A 19,882-nucleotide genomic window follows, 5' to 3' on the forward strand; every position below is an offset into this window, starting at 1 on the left:
ATGAAAAGTTGTTTGTCTTATTAATAGCACATATGTTGTTACATTCAGCAAGGTTGTTTGGTGCCTAGTTCCATCTAGGGTAGTGTCCAAGCCAGCAGGATAGACACGGTTTTAATTTTAAAGACACAGTGTAGGGATCTAAAGTGGTACTAGTCAAGATCTATAGTAGCTTATTATCTTCTTCCTTTGTGCTGTGAATGCTTCCTTTGGATAACAGCATGTTACACCAGAAGGCTGGTGTTACAATGTTGGGATGCTGGGCTTTAGTCTGATACCTTATCCTTTTTTGCCAAAGAGTTCCACAGGCTCAGTTTAAAAAGTTAAATATTGTAATAAATGTCAGGTTTGTTTTGCCCAACTGAAAACAGTGAAATATGTAGGAAGAGAAAAGTAGTCTGATTCTTATAGCAAGAAAAATAATTCAAGAACAGACTTTGGGCGATTTTTAGAAAGATTTATTGGCGATTTTTTTAGAAGCTTTATTGAAGGAAATTAAGGAGTCAGTGAAGAAATTCACTCCTTTACTCTTTTCTTCAAAAATATAAATGTTGACAGTTGTCTGAATATATGTTGACAATTGAAAACAACACCGGTGCCTTATATGAGACAGTTTTTGTTTGAGAGCTACTGTATTTCATGTATTTCGTATATAATAAAGCATCAGGATGCTTTACTCATGAAAACATATAAACTTAGGAGGTTTTATTTCTCAGGTGTTATTCTAATATTTACTTCCCACCTGAATTTGAGTGTAATCCTCGGTTTTCAACTCAGTATTATTTCACCACAACTGGTTAAGATATCATGGACAAAGGATTTGAATTGCAGATTGGGAGTAAACAGTATGTTTCAGATTGGAGGCAAAGAACAAATACAGAAAAATAGGAGTACTATTAAAAAGTTAGATTTTCTAAAGCTTTTTATGCAGTAGTCACTCTCCTTCAAAGATGTTTTTCAATGATGGTTGTTTTCCTTCTTAAGAATACTTCAGCTACATGAATATGTACTTTATTTGATTCTACTGGAATAACATTTTACATTCTTTCATTTCATTATAGGACTATTGGCTTGATATTGTAGAGGAGCTATCGTCATTCTTGAAAGAAGTTTGGCAAAAGCCTTAGTTGTATTTCTAGCTGCTCCTGAACAGTTGGGTCACTTTGCTTTGAGAGCCAGCAGGAAATGTCTCATCTGTATATTTGTAACTGCTTTTAGTACCAGGATACAAACCTGTATTTGAGTTTTGAAAAAATTCAGATTTTTCCCACCATATCTCTTGAAAATGGCAAAATGGTAGTCTTTACAGAATTATCTGAAAAACTCTGCCATAATACAAAAGCATATTACAGTTGGCAGGCTGCCATGATTATTCATTAATGTTTTGATAATGCAGCATGTAAATCTCATTCTGTTAGTTAGTTTCCTTAATAATACGATAGCATCCTCTTATAAATTTTTCAGCTATGATAAGAAGTTCTCATCACAATTGCAGACATTGTTAAAAGAGGGTCAATTTTTTTTTTTTTTGTGGTATCTGACTCCTTTCTCCAGTTGTGCAGCATCTGTATGTATTGACATCCTCTCGAATTTGTCTTTTTCATTTGTCTTCTCTCTACCTGGTCTTAGGTTTCTCTGTGACCCAGTACTTTCTGATGACTTGAGTCTCAAACACAGTAACTACAGTGCTGGGAAATTCTGCTTCCTTCCCTTTCTGGGCTTGTGAAACCTGTGAATTAACTCACATTCCTCATGATACACAAAGACATGAATCTTCTGGCTTTATATTTCCTGGCATAGAAACCCTTAGTACAGTGCTGTTTGAGAGCAGGCAGGCATACATTGGTTTACTCCAGGAAGGATGGCATTTTGTCATACTCTTTTCTTCCCCAGTACTATACTAGGGTAAACTCCTCAAAGACTCACAGTTACAGTGGGGAAAGACTTACAACTTGTTTAAGTGCTGTAAAGGAAAACTTCACAATGAGCAAGTACAGAATTTACTGGAGGGGTGTTCTTTGAAGTTCTTCTGGAAACATATTTTGCTTACCAAAATTCACAGTTAAAAAACTATGTTACGGGTGTTCCATTGTACTAGTAAGTATTTCTCAAGTCTTTTCCCAGTAACATATCATTTTTTTTTTTTAAGCAGCCAAACAACAGTTGAAAGATTAGTCAAAACATGGGAGGGCAATAACAGTATTACAGATATCCTTATTTCTTTTGCACAAAGCACCCATACTACCGAGTTATGCTCTGAAGAAATCCAGTTCTTTGTTCATGACAGCTTTATTGAAGGCAAGCTTTCAGAATGAATATACTAGAAATCCTATTAAAGTGCCATCCATTAAGCCATTAAAGCACTCATTAAAACTGTTAGTACAGACTTGTTATTCATGAGTTATTGGTCTTTCACACTTCTGAAATGTGTCTGCCAATACCACTCAACTCTTTGTTCCAGTGTGGCTATTAAGTCTGAGAAAATATAGATTAACTTTCTTTTGCCAAAACAGTGCTTTGTGGGAAGATAGTGAGGCCACAATGGGGTTCAGATTGCTGAGAAGAACAGGAAGGATTAAAGTTCAGTCCATTTGCCTGTTTTTCACATAATTTATGTTAACTATGTCTGCATGCAGGCCTAAATATTAATCACTGAATTACACCATCTGGCCATATATCATGCAAAGAAGTGAATGGGTGTTATAGCACACTGCTGTGATGAAGATATTCTCATCTGCTTCTACAAATAGCTGACAGAGAAAGATGCTGTTTGATTTTTTTTCTTGATACTGAGAAGCAGCTTTAAATCACTTAGAATAATACTGAACAGTTGAAGCTAAGCTTTAAGAGTAAAGTGCTCTTTAAAATCTAAAAATTCACATTAAAAATAGGTATAATATAGAGCTGAGGCTGTTTGTCATTATGGGAAAAATCTACTATGACTTTGTTTGGTTGAATTGCAACTGGATATGCAAAAAATACAATTAGCATATTAAGCTAGACTGAGTGTAATCTCACAAATTACTAAAATTGTAAACCCCGGTATTGCTTTTTTGAAAAAAAAAATAATCTTTTTTTAAGATAAAAATTAGTCGAAATTAAGTCACAATCACTCAGATTCACACCTCTGAACTGCTAATGACATACTTTCTTTAGTGAACAAGACACTGAATTGTTTGAATATGTGTGCTTAGTAACAGAGAAAGGCAAAAATACTTATTCTCCTTCATCTCAGTGTTTTTGAGATTTCTGACATCTTTGTCGTTATCTGTTATGCTAGAATCCGTTACTTGCCAAACTGATAGAAAAGATAAAAAGATGGGTAGCGTGCCCTCACCTTCTGAACAGAAAGCCTGGGATTTGAAAAGCTTACAGTTTACATTCATAATGGAAATTTCAGATGCATAAATACAAATGCTTTATATAACGTGGTATAAAATGCTATAGTTTGTCTGGAAGCAATAATATTTCTTCAGAAGCAAAATATTTGCAGAGTAAACTATAGCTACATATGGTTAATAACAATTTTTAATTCAGCAAGCTAAAAGGTTCCTTTTCTTCTCTTTGTCTTTCAAAGTCTATTGATCCTGGTCAGCAGTTCACATGGGAACACTCTAACCTGGAAGTAAACAAACCAAAGAATAGATATGCGAATGTAATTGCATATGACCATTCTCGTGTTCTACTTTCAGCAATAGAAGGTAAGAAAACCTTTGAACTATTCTAACTAAATTTAAAAGTCCAGTGTAATTTTACCATCTGATGTCTTTCTCTAGTAATAAAGAGAGGTGTTAGCCAAATTACTCCCAGTAAGTTCCTATAATTATTCCTAACAATCTTTTTCTGATGTTCATTCTCAGGAATTCATTATGACAATACATAGAACTGACACAGGTTACACATTGCACTGAACGCATCATGTGTGTATGCCAAAATGTTATGTAAAGTAAATTATCACTGAAGTTTATTTATGATAAGACATCTTCATTAGATCTTTCCTTGTCAAGAAGCTTTCCAAAAACATCTTAGAGTTTTAACTTAAGCAAACTGGCCAAGGTGATCAGCCCTAGGTATTGTGTCTCTTTTACCAAGTGATAAGGCAACAGGAAACACTGGTTTGCACTCAGAGGATTTATTTTCCTATTAGTTCTGCCTTACAATTAACATGCTTCCTTGATGAAGGCAGATTTTCAATTTATTCTGATAATCATTTATGTATATAAGAGAAACAATTTAAATTGAAACTTTCCTTTAGTTTCACTCACAGGGATTGCATGTAATACAAAATGTGATAGGAACTATATTATTTCGGTTCTAACATTCTATGGGTGTTTTGCAAGGTGTTTTGGCCTACAGTTATAAAACAGCTTCTTATCTTTGGGTATTCCAGATCTGAAGACACTGAGTACAGGAGGGAAATTATTTATAGGTATAGTCCATTTTAATATTAGCTGTTTGATGAAGAAAATGGTAGTCCCACTGACAGAAGTTTAGGTCTTGCCTTATTTATTACAGCAGCATATCAAGGGCTTTGATAGCACAAAGAGTTTCTCAAATGTATCTGAAAATTTGTATATGATAACTTCCCTATATTTTTTCCACCTCTGAGGTCCATATGGAAATTCTGAAATGCTTTTCTGTAACATCACTTAAATTGTTCACATTGCCTTGTAGAAGAATATAGAAATATAGAAACCTGCTGGTATCTGATGAAACTACTTGGCTCAACCCTCAATACAGTATAAGAGAAAGTATTTTAATTGGCATTATTTGTGATATAACTCAATGAAAATGTTCCTTTCTGTTTCACTGATCCAGCCAAAAAAACTAAGTACATGGTCAGGAAAGGCTAGGAACAACTGGACAGCCATTCTGAATTCTTTGAAACAAAAAGTCACACCTGAGAGTAAGTTTATTTGACAAAGGACTCAGGATCTTCACAGAACTCTGTTTGGAAAAAAAAGGAGAAGAATATACCTAGGAAAATACCTCGTTTCAAATAATTTTATTTCTTAATTTGCAAGTCAGACATCTAGGCTTTAAAAGTTCTGCCAAGTTCTCCTTTATGTGAAAGATATATGAAATTTCATACCGTGAAAGCAAATGAACATATTCAGAATATTATTCCAGGGACAAAAATTTAAAAGACAAACCAGAAAACATTAGTCAAAGCAATTAAAATACGGGATTACACTGTACATTAGGCTATTTTTAAAAATAATAAAGTAAAATATAAAAAAAATCTACATTGCACCTGTAGGAAAGGACTGAGTCATTAGTCTTGTGATTAAGCTGTAATGTTTGATTCCATTTTTTTATGGGATGAGGTTAAAATTTCTAACCCAATAGTATTCAGTGATATTAAACAAAGGAAAATAATATAATGCATTAAAATATTGACGTTAGTTGTAAAACCACAAATGGGGTTTAAAACCACAAATGGGGTTTAAACCCATTTGATAATAAACATAATATTAAGTATTCCCTCAGTCTTCAGTTAATGGTGAAAAAAGCAACATAAATCAAATATTAAAAGCCTTTTTATGATATGATATGATTTGTCTTGGAAACAGTAATAAATAAATATCTGTTTATCCTTTTAAATTTTCTCCCCCAGGATTTTACATGGTTGTGTTTGTGAAATTTTGTGCATGTACCTGCAAGAGTTTAACACATTAGTCTTAGTGTTTGGCAATAAATACTTCTCTTTCAAGTTTTAAGTAAATATTCCTGGAATACGAACATGCAGTCTACCTAGGATGTTAGTTAGTTGACAACTGTGTTTGTTTTCATACTACCAGGGAAATTGATGGTTTGAATATTGTAAAAAAAAGATAAAAAATCCTTCTTTATCTATGCTATCATACAAGTTGATCAGGACCTAAATTTGGGTTACACTACCTTGTGTGACAAATATATGGAGAATATTTGATTTTATTTGATTTTTTGGCTGCTGTAAGACAATGGTCACTAAGTTTGACTAATAACTGTGCTTTTCCTAACATGTAAAGCTCCATTCTACATTTAGACATTTGGTGTCTGTTCAAGAGCAAATACACACAAACAAGAAACTACACACCTGGCAAACTGTAATCCTACACTGATGGTCACTTTGGTGTTGCACAAATGTGGAATGTTGTAATTGCTACTCTGGAATGAGGCATGAGGCCATCTTTATGCAGTTGTCTGTCTGACTGTAGCCAATATACAGAAATTCTTAGGGAATCTTAAGAAGCACGTAGCAGAGATTTGAAATTACTTCATTCTACCCATTGATAGTATTAGCCCCTGACTCATTTTTTCATAGTGGGACAGGGAGGAGAATTGGGAGGGTAAAGAGAAAACTCATGGTTTCAGGTAAAGACAGTTCAATAGGTAAAGCAAAAGCCATGCAAGCAAGCAAAGCAAAACAAGAAATTTGTTCACTACTTCCCATTGGCAGGTAGGTGTTTGGCCATCTCCAGGACAAAGAGCTCCGTCTTATGTAACAGTTACTTGGGAAGGCAAATGCTATCATTCAAAATGTCTCCCCATGCCTTCTTCTTCCTCTGGACTTATATGCTGTGCAGGACATCATATGATATGCCTGGCCAGTTTGGGTCAACTCTCCCACCTGTGTTCCCTCCCAGATTCTCGTGTACCCACACAATAGCAAAGCATGGGAAGTTGGAAAGTCCTTGAGTTCTTAGCAACAAGTAAAACACCAGTGTATTGTCAACATTCTTCTAATACCAAACCTACTAACTCGAAAACACAGCACTATTCTAGCTACTAGGAAGGAAAACGTCCCTTTGGAAGGAAAACTCATTTGTTGTGGTAATCTGAATTTCCACCTAAAGGAGAATATTACTTTGCAAAGTTTTGTTCCCAAGTTCTTGAAGACTCATAAATCATGCTCTCTTTGGATGTGTTTGAGGGGGACACTTAGAGTTTGCAATATAATGAAAGAATGTTATAATGTTTTGAAGTTTATTGTATGCATCTAAATGTATTTGAAGGCAGAATGCACTGATTAAAAGAGAAATAGGTCAAGTTAAAACAGCTAGATCTCTGATCTTAAACCTCTAAGGAGTAAATAAAATACTGGGAAAAAATGATTAAACATTCTGCATTTTAATATGTCTTGCTAGATCTAAAAGTCTGGTACATGTGACATGGATTTGCATAATGCTAGTGATGAAAAAATAATAATTTTTAAAAAAAGTGTCTGTCTTATTTCAGCAGTATCATTTTTTGTTTGATGGGAAGTTTAGTGGCTTTAAAATGCTCCTAAATCTAGATGTTTCTGACTGTAATATGAACAGTCAGGAAAAACAGGCAAGAATGTGATAATATTCTTATTTTTCTGATTTCCAATTATTGCTATATTATCATCAAGTATGTAGGGCATCATCGTCAGATCTAGAAAGTATTCTGATAAATACATATTCTTGAATATCTACTGAACCATCATAGACCATACAGATTATTTGCACTCTCTCACATTGCATTTGTGTTGTATTCAGCTAACAATAAATAATTGGACACTTAGGAGTACTTGTATGTCCTGGCTTTCTACAAGGCTGGAATGCCTTATAAACAATGAAGGTATTTCAGTGATGAAGGTACAGAAAGATCAGTAATAAAGATTTTAATACAGATTTTATAGTGTAAAGGTCTATGCAGTAGAGTCATAGAGTCAACTTCACGGTGGCTGTCTCTACAGGAAAGCCAAAACAAGATGTAGGGGTGTGGTTATTTTGACCTATAGATCTGCTTATGACACTCTGATTGTGACTTAACTGCAAAAATACTGTTGTTTGTGATATTTTAAAAATCTGTTCATAACAACTCCAACTTTCTCCTGTATACATACACTCACTGTACATTGGGGATGTAACACCTTTGCTAAAACTTACAGAGACTGCTTTTGAATGAGTAATGAAGATTTTTACCTCACAGTTTCCCATGCACACTCATATTGAAATTGTGTTTTGAGAAACTGCCAAACTAGAAAACATTTTGGTTTGCAATAAGAGAGACATTCATTGGCTCTTTTGGAGCATCATTTAGAGGTAAAAATGAATATTTATATCCAAAAAGTACTCATTTGGTATATAGTTTAATGTTACTCATTCCTAGAGTTGGAGAATCACTAAATCAAGTCTCAGCCATCTGTAGAGTAATTATAGTACAATGATTTCATGTTGGATATTGATACCTGCCTTGCACTATCATGTAGCATATGGCTGTCTTGTTGTATAGTGGCCAGCGTGGTGGCATAATGTTGTTATCTGTGCCCTTAAGGAACTGCACTGAGCAGTTGATTTAAGTTCATTCTATACCATTTCTTAATACTAGCCAATTTGTGAAATGAAACAAAATTTTAAAAAAATATAAAAATTAAAGCTTCCTTTCTTAGCAGAGTTCCTCCTGTCTTCAAGCCTGCTTTTTCTGCTACACACTTTCCAAGTTTCTTATTTTGCCTGAATATGTTCAACAGGTCCTAGTTCCTAGCTTCTCTTTCTAAATTTCTATTCAGATCTGTCTTCCCTTTTCCTTTCAAATATTTTTCTTCTGGTCTCTGCACAATCTATTTCTTTGCCCTGCTTAAGTCTGTATCTTCTGCCACCCCTTTATGGCATTGCCTTTTTTCCCATAATTCTCTATAATTCTGCATTTCATTTGTGACTTCATGTCTTTCATCCTTTTCCTCTTCACCAGACTTTCTGAGTCCTAGTAGTCCATCCAGAATTCAGCAATGTGTTGTTTTTCTTTTTCTGTAATAACTATTTCCTTCTTAAATTGCACTGTTAAAATGGTAAGAAAATTTTCCCCAGTCTTTGTAAAGAGCTTTCATTTTACCAATTTCCATTTACTACAGTATCTTAATTGGTCTTGTCCAGCCTCTTTCTTCATTGAGTTATAACATTTACACTTATACTTACACTTAGATCATTTGAATTTGATAATTTCCTTAACTATATGGATTTTGCATTAGAAAATCGTATGCTTGAACATTTGCTGCATCTAGCAGCTATCGTGGTTAATTTCTGCTCTGACATAGTTCAAAACATCAGCTACTGGTTTGAACTAATAGTACAGCTTCATCAGCATTTTGAGTTCATCATTGCATTTTATCAACTTGTTTACAACCCTGGCAGAACTTAATCCTACTACTTCACAGTCTTCCAATGACTAATATCACGTCTCTTTGGGAAGCAGCACAGAACCAAAGGCTTATGGTATAATTTGTTTTAAATAGAAAGTCTGTTCAGTACTTAGACTATCTAAAGGCTTGAAATAATTTCATTATTTGATTTCATTTTTTGAATAAAATGTGAAGTCTAATTAAAGCTATGTAAGATTATAACTGTCTTCAGGAGATCAAGTGAATAGTTGTGAGTTATACATTATTAGCCTTGTGGATCTGAAGGTATGTCACACCAAATTTTACTGTCATCTCAGTTCATGAGTAAAGTCTTATCATAAATCGGGAGCTATAGCACTCATATTTTTAAATCTTTTTTCAATTTAATTGTGGTGGCTAATTTTGTTTCATTGCTCATTCATTTTTAGTCTGTAAAATCCGGACTGCTTTGTTCTCTTGAGATACTTTAAAATGGGGGATCTTTTATGCTCAACTACTCATCTGCTTCTTTCCCACTGTGCTCAACTCCTGTCTGGCAGAACGAAGAGAATGCAAACTCTGGTCATTCATCACTATATTTGAAAAGGCTACTAGGAAGCAGTTATGGTAGAATTATGATCTGGAAGCTTTGTCTTTAACTGACTTTTTGTGCAGAAACCGTGTCCCTGCTTTCACGAAACCTATAAAAGTCAGGTTATACTGCATGGATTACCCTAGATCTATGCTTCAGGTATGCCATCCTAAATCTGCAGTAAACGCCACTGATATCAATAAACTTGGTTAAGTTTCATGTAAGTATTACAGAAGACAGAATTTAGTTCCCCTTTTGACCCATGTTCTTACAGAACAACTGACCTCTCTTAACTATTAAACCCAGATTTAAGTAACGATGGCAATTGCTGTTGTGCTTGTGGGTATGTTGCCTTCAAGCCATGGCAGCTAAAAATAGTTCTCAGGCTTTTGTTTTACCACAGTTAAACCCATTGTCATTTGATTGGGTTTTTTTATACTATTAGACTTGACAGAGAACTGTTCAGTTTTCTCAGTTCAGAATGAGGTTATGGCTAGAAAAGTCATTGCAGAAAGTTACATTTTCATATTTACATTTATTTGCCTTTGGAAATTGCTTCTGCTTGATCAGGGCATATTTACAGATGTTCGGTTTTGTATATATTATTTTTAAACTGGACACACATCATTAGGCCTTTTATGATAAGGGATCTTCCCTTGAGGGCTTTAAGTTTATGGATTGTGAGGACATAGTTGATGAAGCAAAAACTGGTGCAGCAAATTGTGAGAGAAAGTGAGAGTGGTGAAATGGTATTGCAGAATACAAAAGCATTTTGGAACAGGATATGAATCTGAGGTCATGCACAAAAAAAAGTGATGAAAAGAGACTCAGTGTGAGAATCTGAAGCAACTATGAGAATGGATGGAGAGCCTAGAAAACATCTAATGGATGCTGTGAGTAAGAAGGAATGAAGCTGAGCATTGAGAATCCTATTATTCCCTTGATCTCAGTAGAGATTTAACCCTGTACAGTACTGAATTCTCCTATAAATAATCCTTTGATGAAAATCTTCCCACAGTGCAAAGCACTGGAGCAGTGCCTGGTTTTTCTCAAAGCTGCATTAGTTGAGTTAGTAACAGTTGCTGAGATCTTGTGGTAAATGGACTTCCCTGTCTGTGTCCCAGACACATCCTTTTCATGTGCCATGAGGCTTAGTTGTCTTGCAAAAGGAGTTTTCTGTCTAAAGAACATGCAGGATTTTTTGTATCCTCTTGATAAAAGGCAAGTGGAGAAGCAGAGTGGAAATTTCCTCATTAACCTAGCTAGGAAGAAATCCTCTTTGCGAAAATAAGGAATAGTTGATCTCAATTAATTCTTACTTGCATATGTGATCAAGGAAGGTATAATCTGGAAACTTAATTTTGATTTAAAGAATGAGAATTTATTTAATTTTATTTATTTATGTAAAGAGTTTGACATCGTCTGCCATAGTATCCTTGCGGCTAAACTGAGGAAGTGGGGTCTGAATGATCTGTGAGGTGGATTGTGTACTGGTTAAAGGAAAGAAAGCAGAAAGCTGTGGTCAATGGGACAGAGCCTAGTTGTAAGCCTGTTTCTCGTGGAGTCCCTCAGGGATTGGTACTAGGACCAGTACTATTCAGCATATTTGTCAGTGACCTGGATGAGGGAATGGAGTGCACTGTCAGTAAGTTTGTTGATGGGAGGAGTCGCTGACACCCCAGAAGGCTGTGCTGCCATTCAGAGGGACCTGGACAGGCTGAGTTGGGCAGACAGAAATTTCATAAAACACAACAAGGGCAAGTATAGAGTCTTTCATCTGGGAAAGAAGAACCCCAGGATTGGGGACTGACCTGTTATATATTTGTGTTACGTTTGAATTGACATCCAGAAAAGTGCTGGAGGATTGCTCAATACAGTGGAGCAGTATTGTAAAGCCTATCATCAAAAAGTCATGACCACCCTATTCTTGCCTAACTGTACAGCAGACAGCCTTTTTGGACTACTAATTTCCAGCTGGGTATAGCATTGGCCTCTCAGCCTTGTGCGTTGCCTGACAAGCTGAAAAATTCTAGAGAGCAGCGCAGAGGAAAGGGACCTGGGGATCCTTGTGGACAGAAGGATGACCATGACCAGCAATGTGCCCTTGTGGCCAAGAAGGCCAATGGCATCCTGGGGTACATTAGAAGTGGGGTGGTTAGGAGGTCTAGAGAGGTTCTCCTCCCCCTCTACTCTCACTGGAGAGGCAACATGTGGAATATTGTGTCCAGCTCAGGGCCTCTCAATTTAAGGACAATGAACTATTTGAAAAGAGTCCAGCACAGAGCCACAAAGATGATCAAAGGAGTGGAAGATCTCCATTATGAGGAAAGGCTGAGGGAGCTGAGGCTTTTTTAGCTTGGAGAAGAGGAGATTGAGAGTCAGTCTCAGTATTGCTCATAAATACATAATGGGCAAATGTTAGGAAGATGGAGCCAGGCTCTTCTCAGTGATGAGCAACAGCAGGACAAGGGACAATGTGTGAAAGCTAGAGCATAGGAGGTTTCACTGAAACATAAAGTAAAGCTTTTTCCCTGTGTGGATGACAGGGGACTGGAACAGGCTGTCCAGTGGGGTTGGGGAGTCTCTTGAGATATTCAAAACCTACCTGGACACTTTTCTGGAGACGTGCTCTGGATGATCCTGCTGTGGCAGGGGGATTGGAGTTGGTAATCTTTCAGGGTCTCTTCCAATCCCGAACATTTGTGATACTGTAATTTAGAAGTTATTTATTCTAATATGATTTATCTGAAAATTGAATACAAAGTAGTTAGTAGAAAGAATATTTACAGTTTTAGAAATTTTTAATGTCAGGTACTGGGACTGCTAAGTTTTGTAAAGATGGAATAATTATAGAATGGTTTGGGTTGGAAGGGACCTTAAAAGATCCTCTACTTCCAACCCCTCTGTCACCTCCCACTAGATCAGGTTGCTTAAAATCCCATCCAACCTGGCCTTGATGCTTGCAGGGAAGGGGCTTGTACCAGCTCACTAGGCAACTTCTTCCAGTGTTTCACCACCCTGACAGTTAAGACATTTCTTCCTAATATCTACCATAAAATCTACCCTATTTAAGTTAAAAACCATTCCCCCTCAGTCTACCACTACATGCTTTTGTAAAAAGTCCATCTCCAGCTTTCCTGTAGCCCCTCTTCAGGTACTGGAAGACTGCTACAAGGTCTCCTTGGAGCCTGCTCTTCTCCAGGCTGAACAACCCCAGTTCTCTCAGCCTGTCTTCATAAGAGAGACGCTCCAGCCCCCTAATCATCTTTGTGTCCCCCTTCCTGACTTGATTCAACAGCTTCATGTCCTTGTTCTGGGGACTGCAGAACTGAACACTGTAGTGCAAGTGGGGTATTAGAAGAGCAAAACAGAGGGGCAGAATTGCTTCCCATGACCTGCTGGTGAAGCTTTTTCTGATGCAGCCCAGGATATGGTTGGCTTGGGTTGCAAGTGCACATGGCTGCCTCATGTTGAGCATCTCATCAACCAGCATCGCCAAGTCATTACTCTCAGGGCCTCTATTTATACTTTCAGTTGCCCTGACCTCTGTGCACTGTACTTTTAATGGACATTACTTCTCATGCCTGCTTTTCATGCTGACTTTCTGTGGTATCAGTTCCAGAGGACAGCTTTCCCAGAAGATCATTTAGCTACTTTACAAAGTGTTGTTTTTCATTTTTTCCTCAGGCTTTTATTTATAACAGATGCTTCAAAGTATGATTCCAAGCATCATAATTTAATTCTAATTTATGCAGAAAACATTTCTTAGCAGCTTTCTTGTGTTCCTTTGGTAATAATACCCAGTTGGTGTAGATTTTTCCTGTTGGCTTCATTTTTCTTTCTCATCTGTTTTATGCAAAAATGTTTTATTATTTTGATAAAAGAAGAAAATACATCATTGTTCCTAGCAGTTGTATTTTCTAAGTCATTAAGTTGAATATCTGCAATAAGAAGTATCATGTAAAAAAAGTTTCAAATACACAAGGAGGAGACTTTTGAACCCTAATTTCTGCCTTTTATGGTTGGAAATTATGCTTTTCATCCACAGACTACACAGATTCTAAAGGCTATTATTTTTATTTATGATTTTATTCATTTTTTTTTTATAATTTAATTTTCTCCCCAAAGAGTTTTTCAATCACTTCTTAGCATAGTCAACCAGTCTTCCTGCATCCGTCTATGCATCTAGCCTGAGTGCCATTTGCTGCCTCTCTCGTGCACCTGAAGTTATGAACTCTTTACTTTCCTGAAGTATTTTGTTAGTTTTTTCCTTTAATTGTACAGAAAATAAAATTAAAAATTGTCTTTAAATATAATTTGAAGATATAAATCAAGAAAATCTATTAAGCTTTCTTGGGCATAAAGGCAAGATTTTAAGCCAGATGACAAATCTAGTAACCCATGATTTCAAGATTATATTGGGTCTTAATTAGTACCACAAGTAATCAGTGAGTTTGTTCATTATAATGTAAGTACACGATTAAACACTAAACTTAGCCAGAAAGAGTGAAAAAACCTCTTCAAATTGTAGCTACCATCAACCAAGCAACTGAAGCAGTAAAGACATATCCCTACTTTAAATTCAAATTTAGTTTATTTTGGAAGACATTTTGAGGTGTATGTCATGGGTTGTCAGGAAAGACAGGAGTGTGCAGCTCCAATAATTCCTGGCTTGGGATCACCAGCAGGAGATACTGCATCAGAATAGATTTGGATTCTGTCAGTTTCTGACTGAAAGCTTGAGGAAAATTTCTTTAAACATGTCCAAAAATTTATTGCGTTTCATAGTCACAGAAATTCAACTCTCTTGCTTTGTGGAGTGAAAACAGTCACAGATTTAGAATAAGCCATGGAGCTTGTACCATCTTGGCTCTCTTTCAAAACAGTGAAACCTGCACTGTATCCCAGGGTTGTGCAGTATCCTTGGACATGGCAGATGATTGGCTGTGCATGCATAAAAAAATTCTGCTTAAAGAAATAGCTTCTCTTAATTATTTTAAAAAATAATTTTTATCATCTTATCATGATGCACAGTGCTGTATTTCAACTAACTCTTCCAGGGAAGACTTCCATGTTCAACATTATAGTAACGTGGGAAACTCTCTTTGCCATCCCAACAGCACTGAGATCTCACATGAGTATCATATCTTCCTCAAATTGTCAGCTGAAAAAACAGCAGTGACACAGGAACTTTCTCTTCCAATGTGCACATTGCCTGAGTCACTAGCTGGACATTGCATTGCTGAATCCAGAAGGGACAGGACAGAGACCTGTATGTTCTTTCTGTGGCCATGGCTGCCTTATTAATCCAAACTAGTAACATGATCTTCACTCCTGTCAGTATTCCTCCTTGACCTTGGCAGTCAGCATGTTATGTTCTAGCTCTCAGTACAGACATTGCATGCCATTCCCTCATGGTTAGGAGCTGACTCATTTCCATGAAGATTTAAGCATGGGCTGTCTGGCAGACACACAAAGTCCCTCTGTAAGTCTTGTCCAAAATACCTGAGCCTTGAGAAATTGACAGTGTGGTCCAATGTTCCTTCCAGGTCCTGGATTTCACATTCATTTCATGCATTTAATTTTTATTCAGACTTGCAGAGTGAAATAATATTATTTGATGCACAAACCATGTACCAGATTCCAGTGTTAAACATGGCTTACATAACGTGATTTGTTACAATGTGGGTCATAGTTAGTTTATATTGAGAAAAAAAATAACTTAGTAGTAATATTACTACTCAGACAACATTAACTGTTTTTCTATATTTAAAATAAATGCAATGAGCCCGGTGAGAGCGTTGAACGGAGTCTGCTCAGGGCATCTGATGGAGAGGCTCCCCTGCCTGACCCAGTCAAAGGCTACCATGCTGGTGGATGACTACAGGCATTGTCAGACCAGCCTTTAAATGCTGCTGTTTACACTCTCAGGTGCTCCAGATTTTCAGGCTTCCATTATACTTCCTTGGCAGGGTGGTTGAACCTAGATAATCTTTAAGGTCCCTTCTAACCCAAACCATTCTATGATCATGTGATTCCTATCAGAGTGACTCCTTTGCTTCAAAAGAATGGTTATTCCCAGCCAATCTGTCATATCCTTCAGCTCCAGAAATGTAGCTACATTTGCAAGGACCTATGTACTGTTTGTCATGCAGCAAGCCAAGATTCATCAATCCAGCTGTGTCACAGGATTTTTAGTCCTTGTACAGCACAGAAATTCTGCCCCATTAACTCTTCTCTCTTCACAGGCATACCAGGCAGTGACTATATCAATGCCAACTACATAGATGGATACAGAAAGCAGAATGCTTACATAGCAACACAAGGGGCACTGCCAGAAACCTTTGGTGACTTCTGGAGAATGATGTGGGAGCAGCGGGGTGCAACTGTCGTCATGATGACAAAACTAGAAGAGAGGTCCAGGGTAAGGAAAGCTTATACAATGCTTCACAATATTGAGTGTTAATAATATTGTACCTGAACAATCACTTACACAAATTTTTTTGTTGCTTTCATGTAAGTTTGTCTCCTTCCTGTATATGCAGAAGAGTTAAAAGTTAAAAGTATCCATACTGTGAAAATCACTTATATAGGAAACTTTAGTTCTTATATATATATCTTACATATATCTTAAAGTGCTATTTGTATATCACTTATATAGGAAATTACAAAATCACACCACTTATTTTGTACATTGTTTTACAGTCTCAAAAACTTGAAATCTCTTGATCCACAGTGATAATGTTTTCAATATTTTTTTTGTTTTCAATATTAAGAAGGGTTTATAAATGTTACCCCCTGTGTAGGATCAAGAATACAAGTGTAATATCCTGTTATGAAGTTAATATATGTCAACAGCATTCAGTTTTTGCTTTTATATGGAATAAATTAAATATTACTTAATATCAGTGAGGATTTTGCCTTTCTTAAGAAGCATAAGAATGGGGGTTTTAGCATATGCTGAGTGCTTACATCACTATATGCAGTAGTTGAATGCAGAATTATTGGTGATATTTCAGATTCACTTTTACAGGGCAAAGTAAAATGAGAATGGTAATAGATTTAAACTGCTCTAAAGTGGAAGTGTTATAAAAAACAGATGTGTGCTATATGAAGGGAAATAAAAAGTAGCAATACTTCCATGTTATAAAATACAGAAAGTGATAGAAAATGTAGTAATAGATCACTGTGTTATACAAAGATTTCCTAGAGAGTGTGTATTTGATGGCATTCATCAGTTCTAATGTTAGATGTTGTTTGCTGGAAGTATGGAAGTAAAAGGAAACAGTAATGGGAAAAAAAAAAAGAGAAAGTTCATTAGAAAAATAAATGGCAAAAATCCTTTTTAGTGGCCTATAAGAAAGAGAAGGGTGTCCTGCCTTAAGCACCCTCTTTAACAGAGCAGGTCATTCCTCCATCATACTTTTCTTACCATAACTACATAAGCTATGTTAAAACTCCTCATGGTTTGTTTCTGCATTGTTTCTGATGTTGTCATTGCTGGGAGCATGTGTTGACTGGGGAAGGTGCTATGCAGCTTGTTCATTGCTGACCTTTCTGCAAGCACCTTAACAAAGTGCAAGCCAGAAGCTACAACAAAATGTAGAAGTCAGGAAAGGGGAGGGAGAAGGGGTACTTCTAACATCAGTGGCAATCACTTCCCTCAGGAATGTGTCAGGGCTTGAAAGTTCAAGTCTAGGAGCGTTATCGGAAAAATACTGCCACAGGCATTCCAGGGTACATGTCCTGGGAGCTTGTGTGAAGGGGTAGGGAGCTGCAAGTGGTAGGCAGGCTGCAGGGTTACATGTGAAAAGCCCTCAACAAGACAAAAAGCTAGGGTACCTAAGGTTCTGTGCAATGTCTTAAACAATGCCAGAATGCAGTTCAGAAAGAAAGAGGCTGGAGTGGAGGAAAGAAGGTTTATCATCCATAAAAGGTTTTAAATCAATAAAATGAATCCTATAGAGGTATAAAATGAATCCTGGTTAATATTGATATGGCAGTAACTCATGGACAATCTCCCATTTCACAATGAAAATGTTTTTGCCTGTGTAAGCTTGGAAAAGGGGGGAATGAATCATCAAGCCTAATGCTGTACTGTGTTGGAATTGTTTTTTTTTTTCACATGCTCCAATACATATAATTGCAATAATTACATAACTTGTTGAACCTCTTGGCAACAGTAATTTCCTTATGAAGGATTATTGAAATACATATATTTGTTTCTTCTTTTACCATGTTATTATTTTTTAAAAAATAGGATAATTTTCTACATTCAAGTTCAAGAAATTTATAGCTTTCTAACCAGAGAATCATTTTTCTGCAAGTAAATTCGACCTGGATTAACACATAGGTTGCATGTAATATATGTACATACCTGTACATAGCAATTGGTACTCGGCAGAGGGTAATTTTATCAGAAATTTTTATTTTAATTTAATTCTACCATTCTTGTCTGGTCTAGGTACTGACAGTTATTTAAAATTATGCAAATTAAATTTTGCCAATTTCTAATTCACTAATTACTTCTTTTATAATAAAGTCAATAGTAAGTAGCACCAGTGCTAAGAAAAAATCTGATCCTAATAAGCAGTCCATTGAAGAAAGTGTACATAATCACTTGAGAGTTTATCTGAATGCTGCAAGCCACAGACAGCCAGTGTTTAGAAAGATGTTTTGGTGTAATTAAAAAAAATTCTACTCATTCTCTCCAGTAACTGCTTGTCATAGTCTTCAGCTAACTCTATCCTTTCCTGACTGCACCCTAAAAAAACACTGATCAAAATAATGATCACCTCCAGAAAGGATTGGCATTCAGCACCGATACATTCCCTGAGTGTAACGAGAAATTAGACAATAGATTTTCTATGCATTCAGTGTTTATGGTTGCATACTTTTTGTGCATAATTTAGCTCATTCTGTGTTCTTAGGTCAAATGAGTTTATGCACTAAGTGTATAGCACTAGAGACCATCTATCCAGTACATAATTCAGTTCCAATCTTAAAAGTCTGCAACTTTAAAAATATGGTATACCAGTTGCTTCTCATAATACAGTAGCTATATGTAATTTAATTAATGGTATTAACTGAGGCAGCAGTGGTAATCCCTGTGTGGGAAAATAATACAATAACAACATTTCATTGTTATTTTTTCTTGCTATAATTTTTATTTAGCATATTCTTATAGCAGGAGACCAAGTGAAATTTCAAACATGAAATACAAACACTGTTACATACCATTAGCGATTCAGATCTTCCCTAATTTTGTTTTTCTTTTTCCTTTGATTCCTTTTTGATTGCTTTTGTGTCTTCACAGCTTAATCATTATTCCTGCTGTAAGGCAAGATCGTTTCTCTCTGGGACTTCATCTGCTTTCCATCTCCATGTCGTCATTTCTGTTTAGCTTGCTTTTTTGTTATGTACTACTGCAGCTTGACATCAGCCTTTTTGACCTGGACTGCATAGATAAAGATGGGGATTTTAATTGCATCTGCAGAAAAAAATTGGTTCATTACCATGTGTTAGATGTCTGAGTAACTTCAGCTTTGAGGATGTACATATTTTACAGCTGAGTACATCAAATGAAGATGTTACAGTGAATTCATAATTATTTGTTTGCCTAAAAGGAAGCTGCAGGAAAAGAGCTCTTTCACTTATAACCTTTCACACTTTGTTGGTTTTGTATGAAATGTCATCACCTGAATCTCACTTGACCTAAACCAGACTGGAAGGAGAAAGTCAGTCCCATCATTCAGCTACTGTTCACATGATTAATATCAAAAAGGATTGTACACACCAGCAGTGAATGGAACAGTGTTGGTGGCATATTTGTCACATACATGAGTTTAATCTAAATGAAATAAAGGAACAATACTGAAGGTTGCAAATAAGGGATTAAAAAGAGCAACTGTGTGTTGCACTAAGAAAAGCTGTAAAGCATGTAAAGCATTAATATGTGATACCTCTTCCCCACTCCACTGTGTTCTTTTTCGACCCCAACAGTTCAGATTTTCCTGTGACAGAAATGAAGAATCTCACTTCTCACAAAAGGTAGTATTACCTCAAACAGGGAAAATTTAGACCGATCTCCTGTTTCAAGTTAGTACACAGTTGTGGATTGTCCACTTGAAAGAGAGATGCATCCTTTCCTTCTTTGCTATGTATTTGCTTAGTTTTAATACATT

At 36.2% G+C, this 19,882-nt stretch overlaps 1 protein-coding gene across 19 annotated transcripts in view; it reads left to right on the top strand.

Moving 5' to 3' along the window:
• PTPRD (protein tyrosine phosphatase receptor type D) overlaps nucleotides 1-19,882 on the top strand; it is a 339,335-nt gene that overhangs the window by 273,372 nt on the left and 46,081 nt on the right. For all 19 annotated transcript variants that reach the window (XM_071732135.1, XM_071732139.1, XM_071732136.1 and 16 more), the window contains 2 exons: nucleotides 3,575-3,698; nucleotides 15,947-16,122. In XM_071732135.1, the coding sequence (XP_071588236.1) occupies nucleotides 3,575-3,698; nucleotides 15,947-16,122 (300 nt within the window). The remainder of the gene's footprint in view (nucleotides 1-3,574; nucleotides 3,699-15,946; nucleotides 16,123-19,882) is intronic.

The sequence above is a fragment of the Heliangelus exortis genome, chromosome Z (assembly GCF_036169615.1).
Source record: "Heliangelus exortis chromosome Z, bHelExo1.hap1, whole genome shotgun sequence".
In the NCBI taxonomy this organism is placed as follows: domain Eukaryota; kingdom Metazoa; phylum Chordata; class Aves; order Apodiformes; family Trochilidae; genus Heliangelus; species Heliangelus exortis.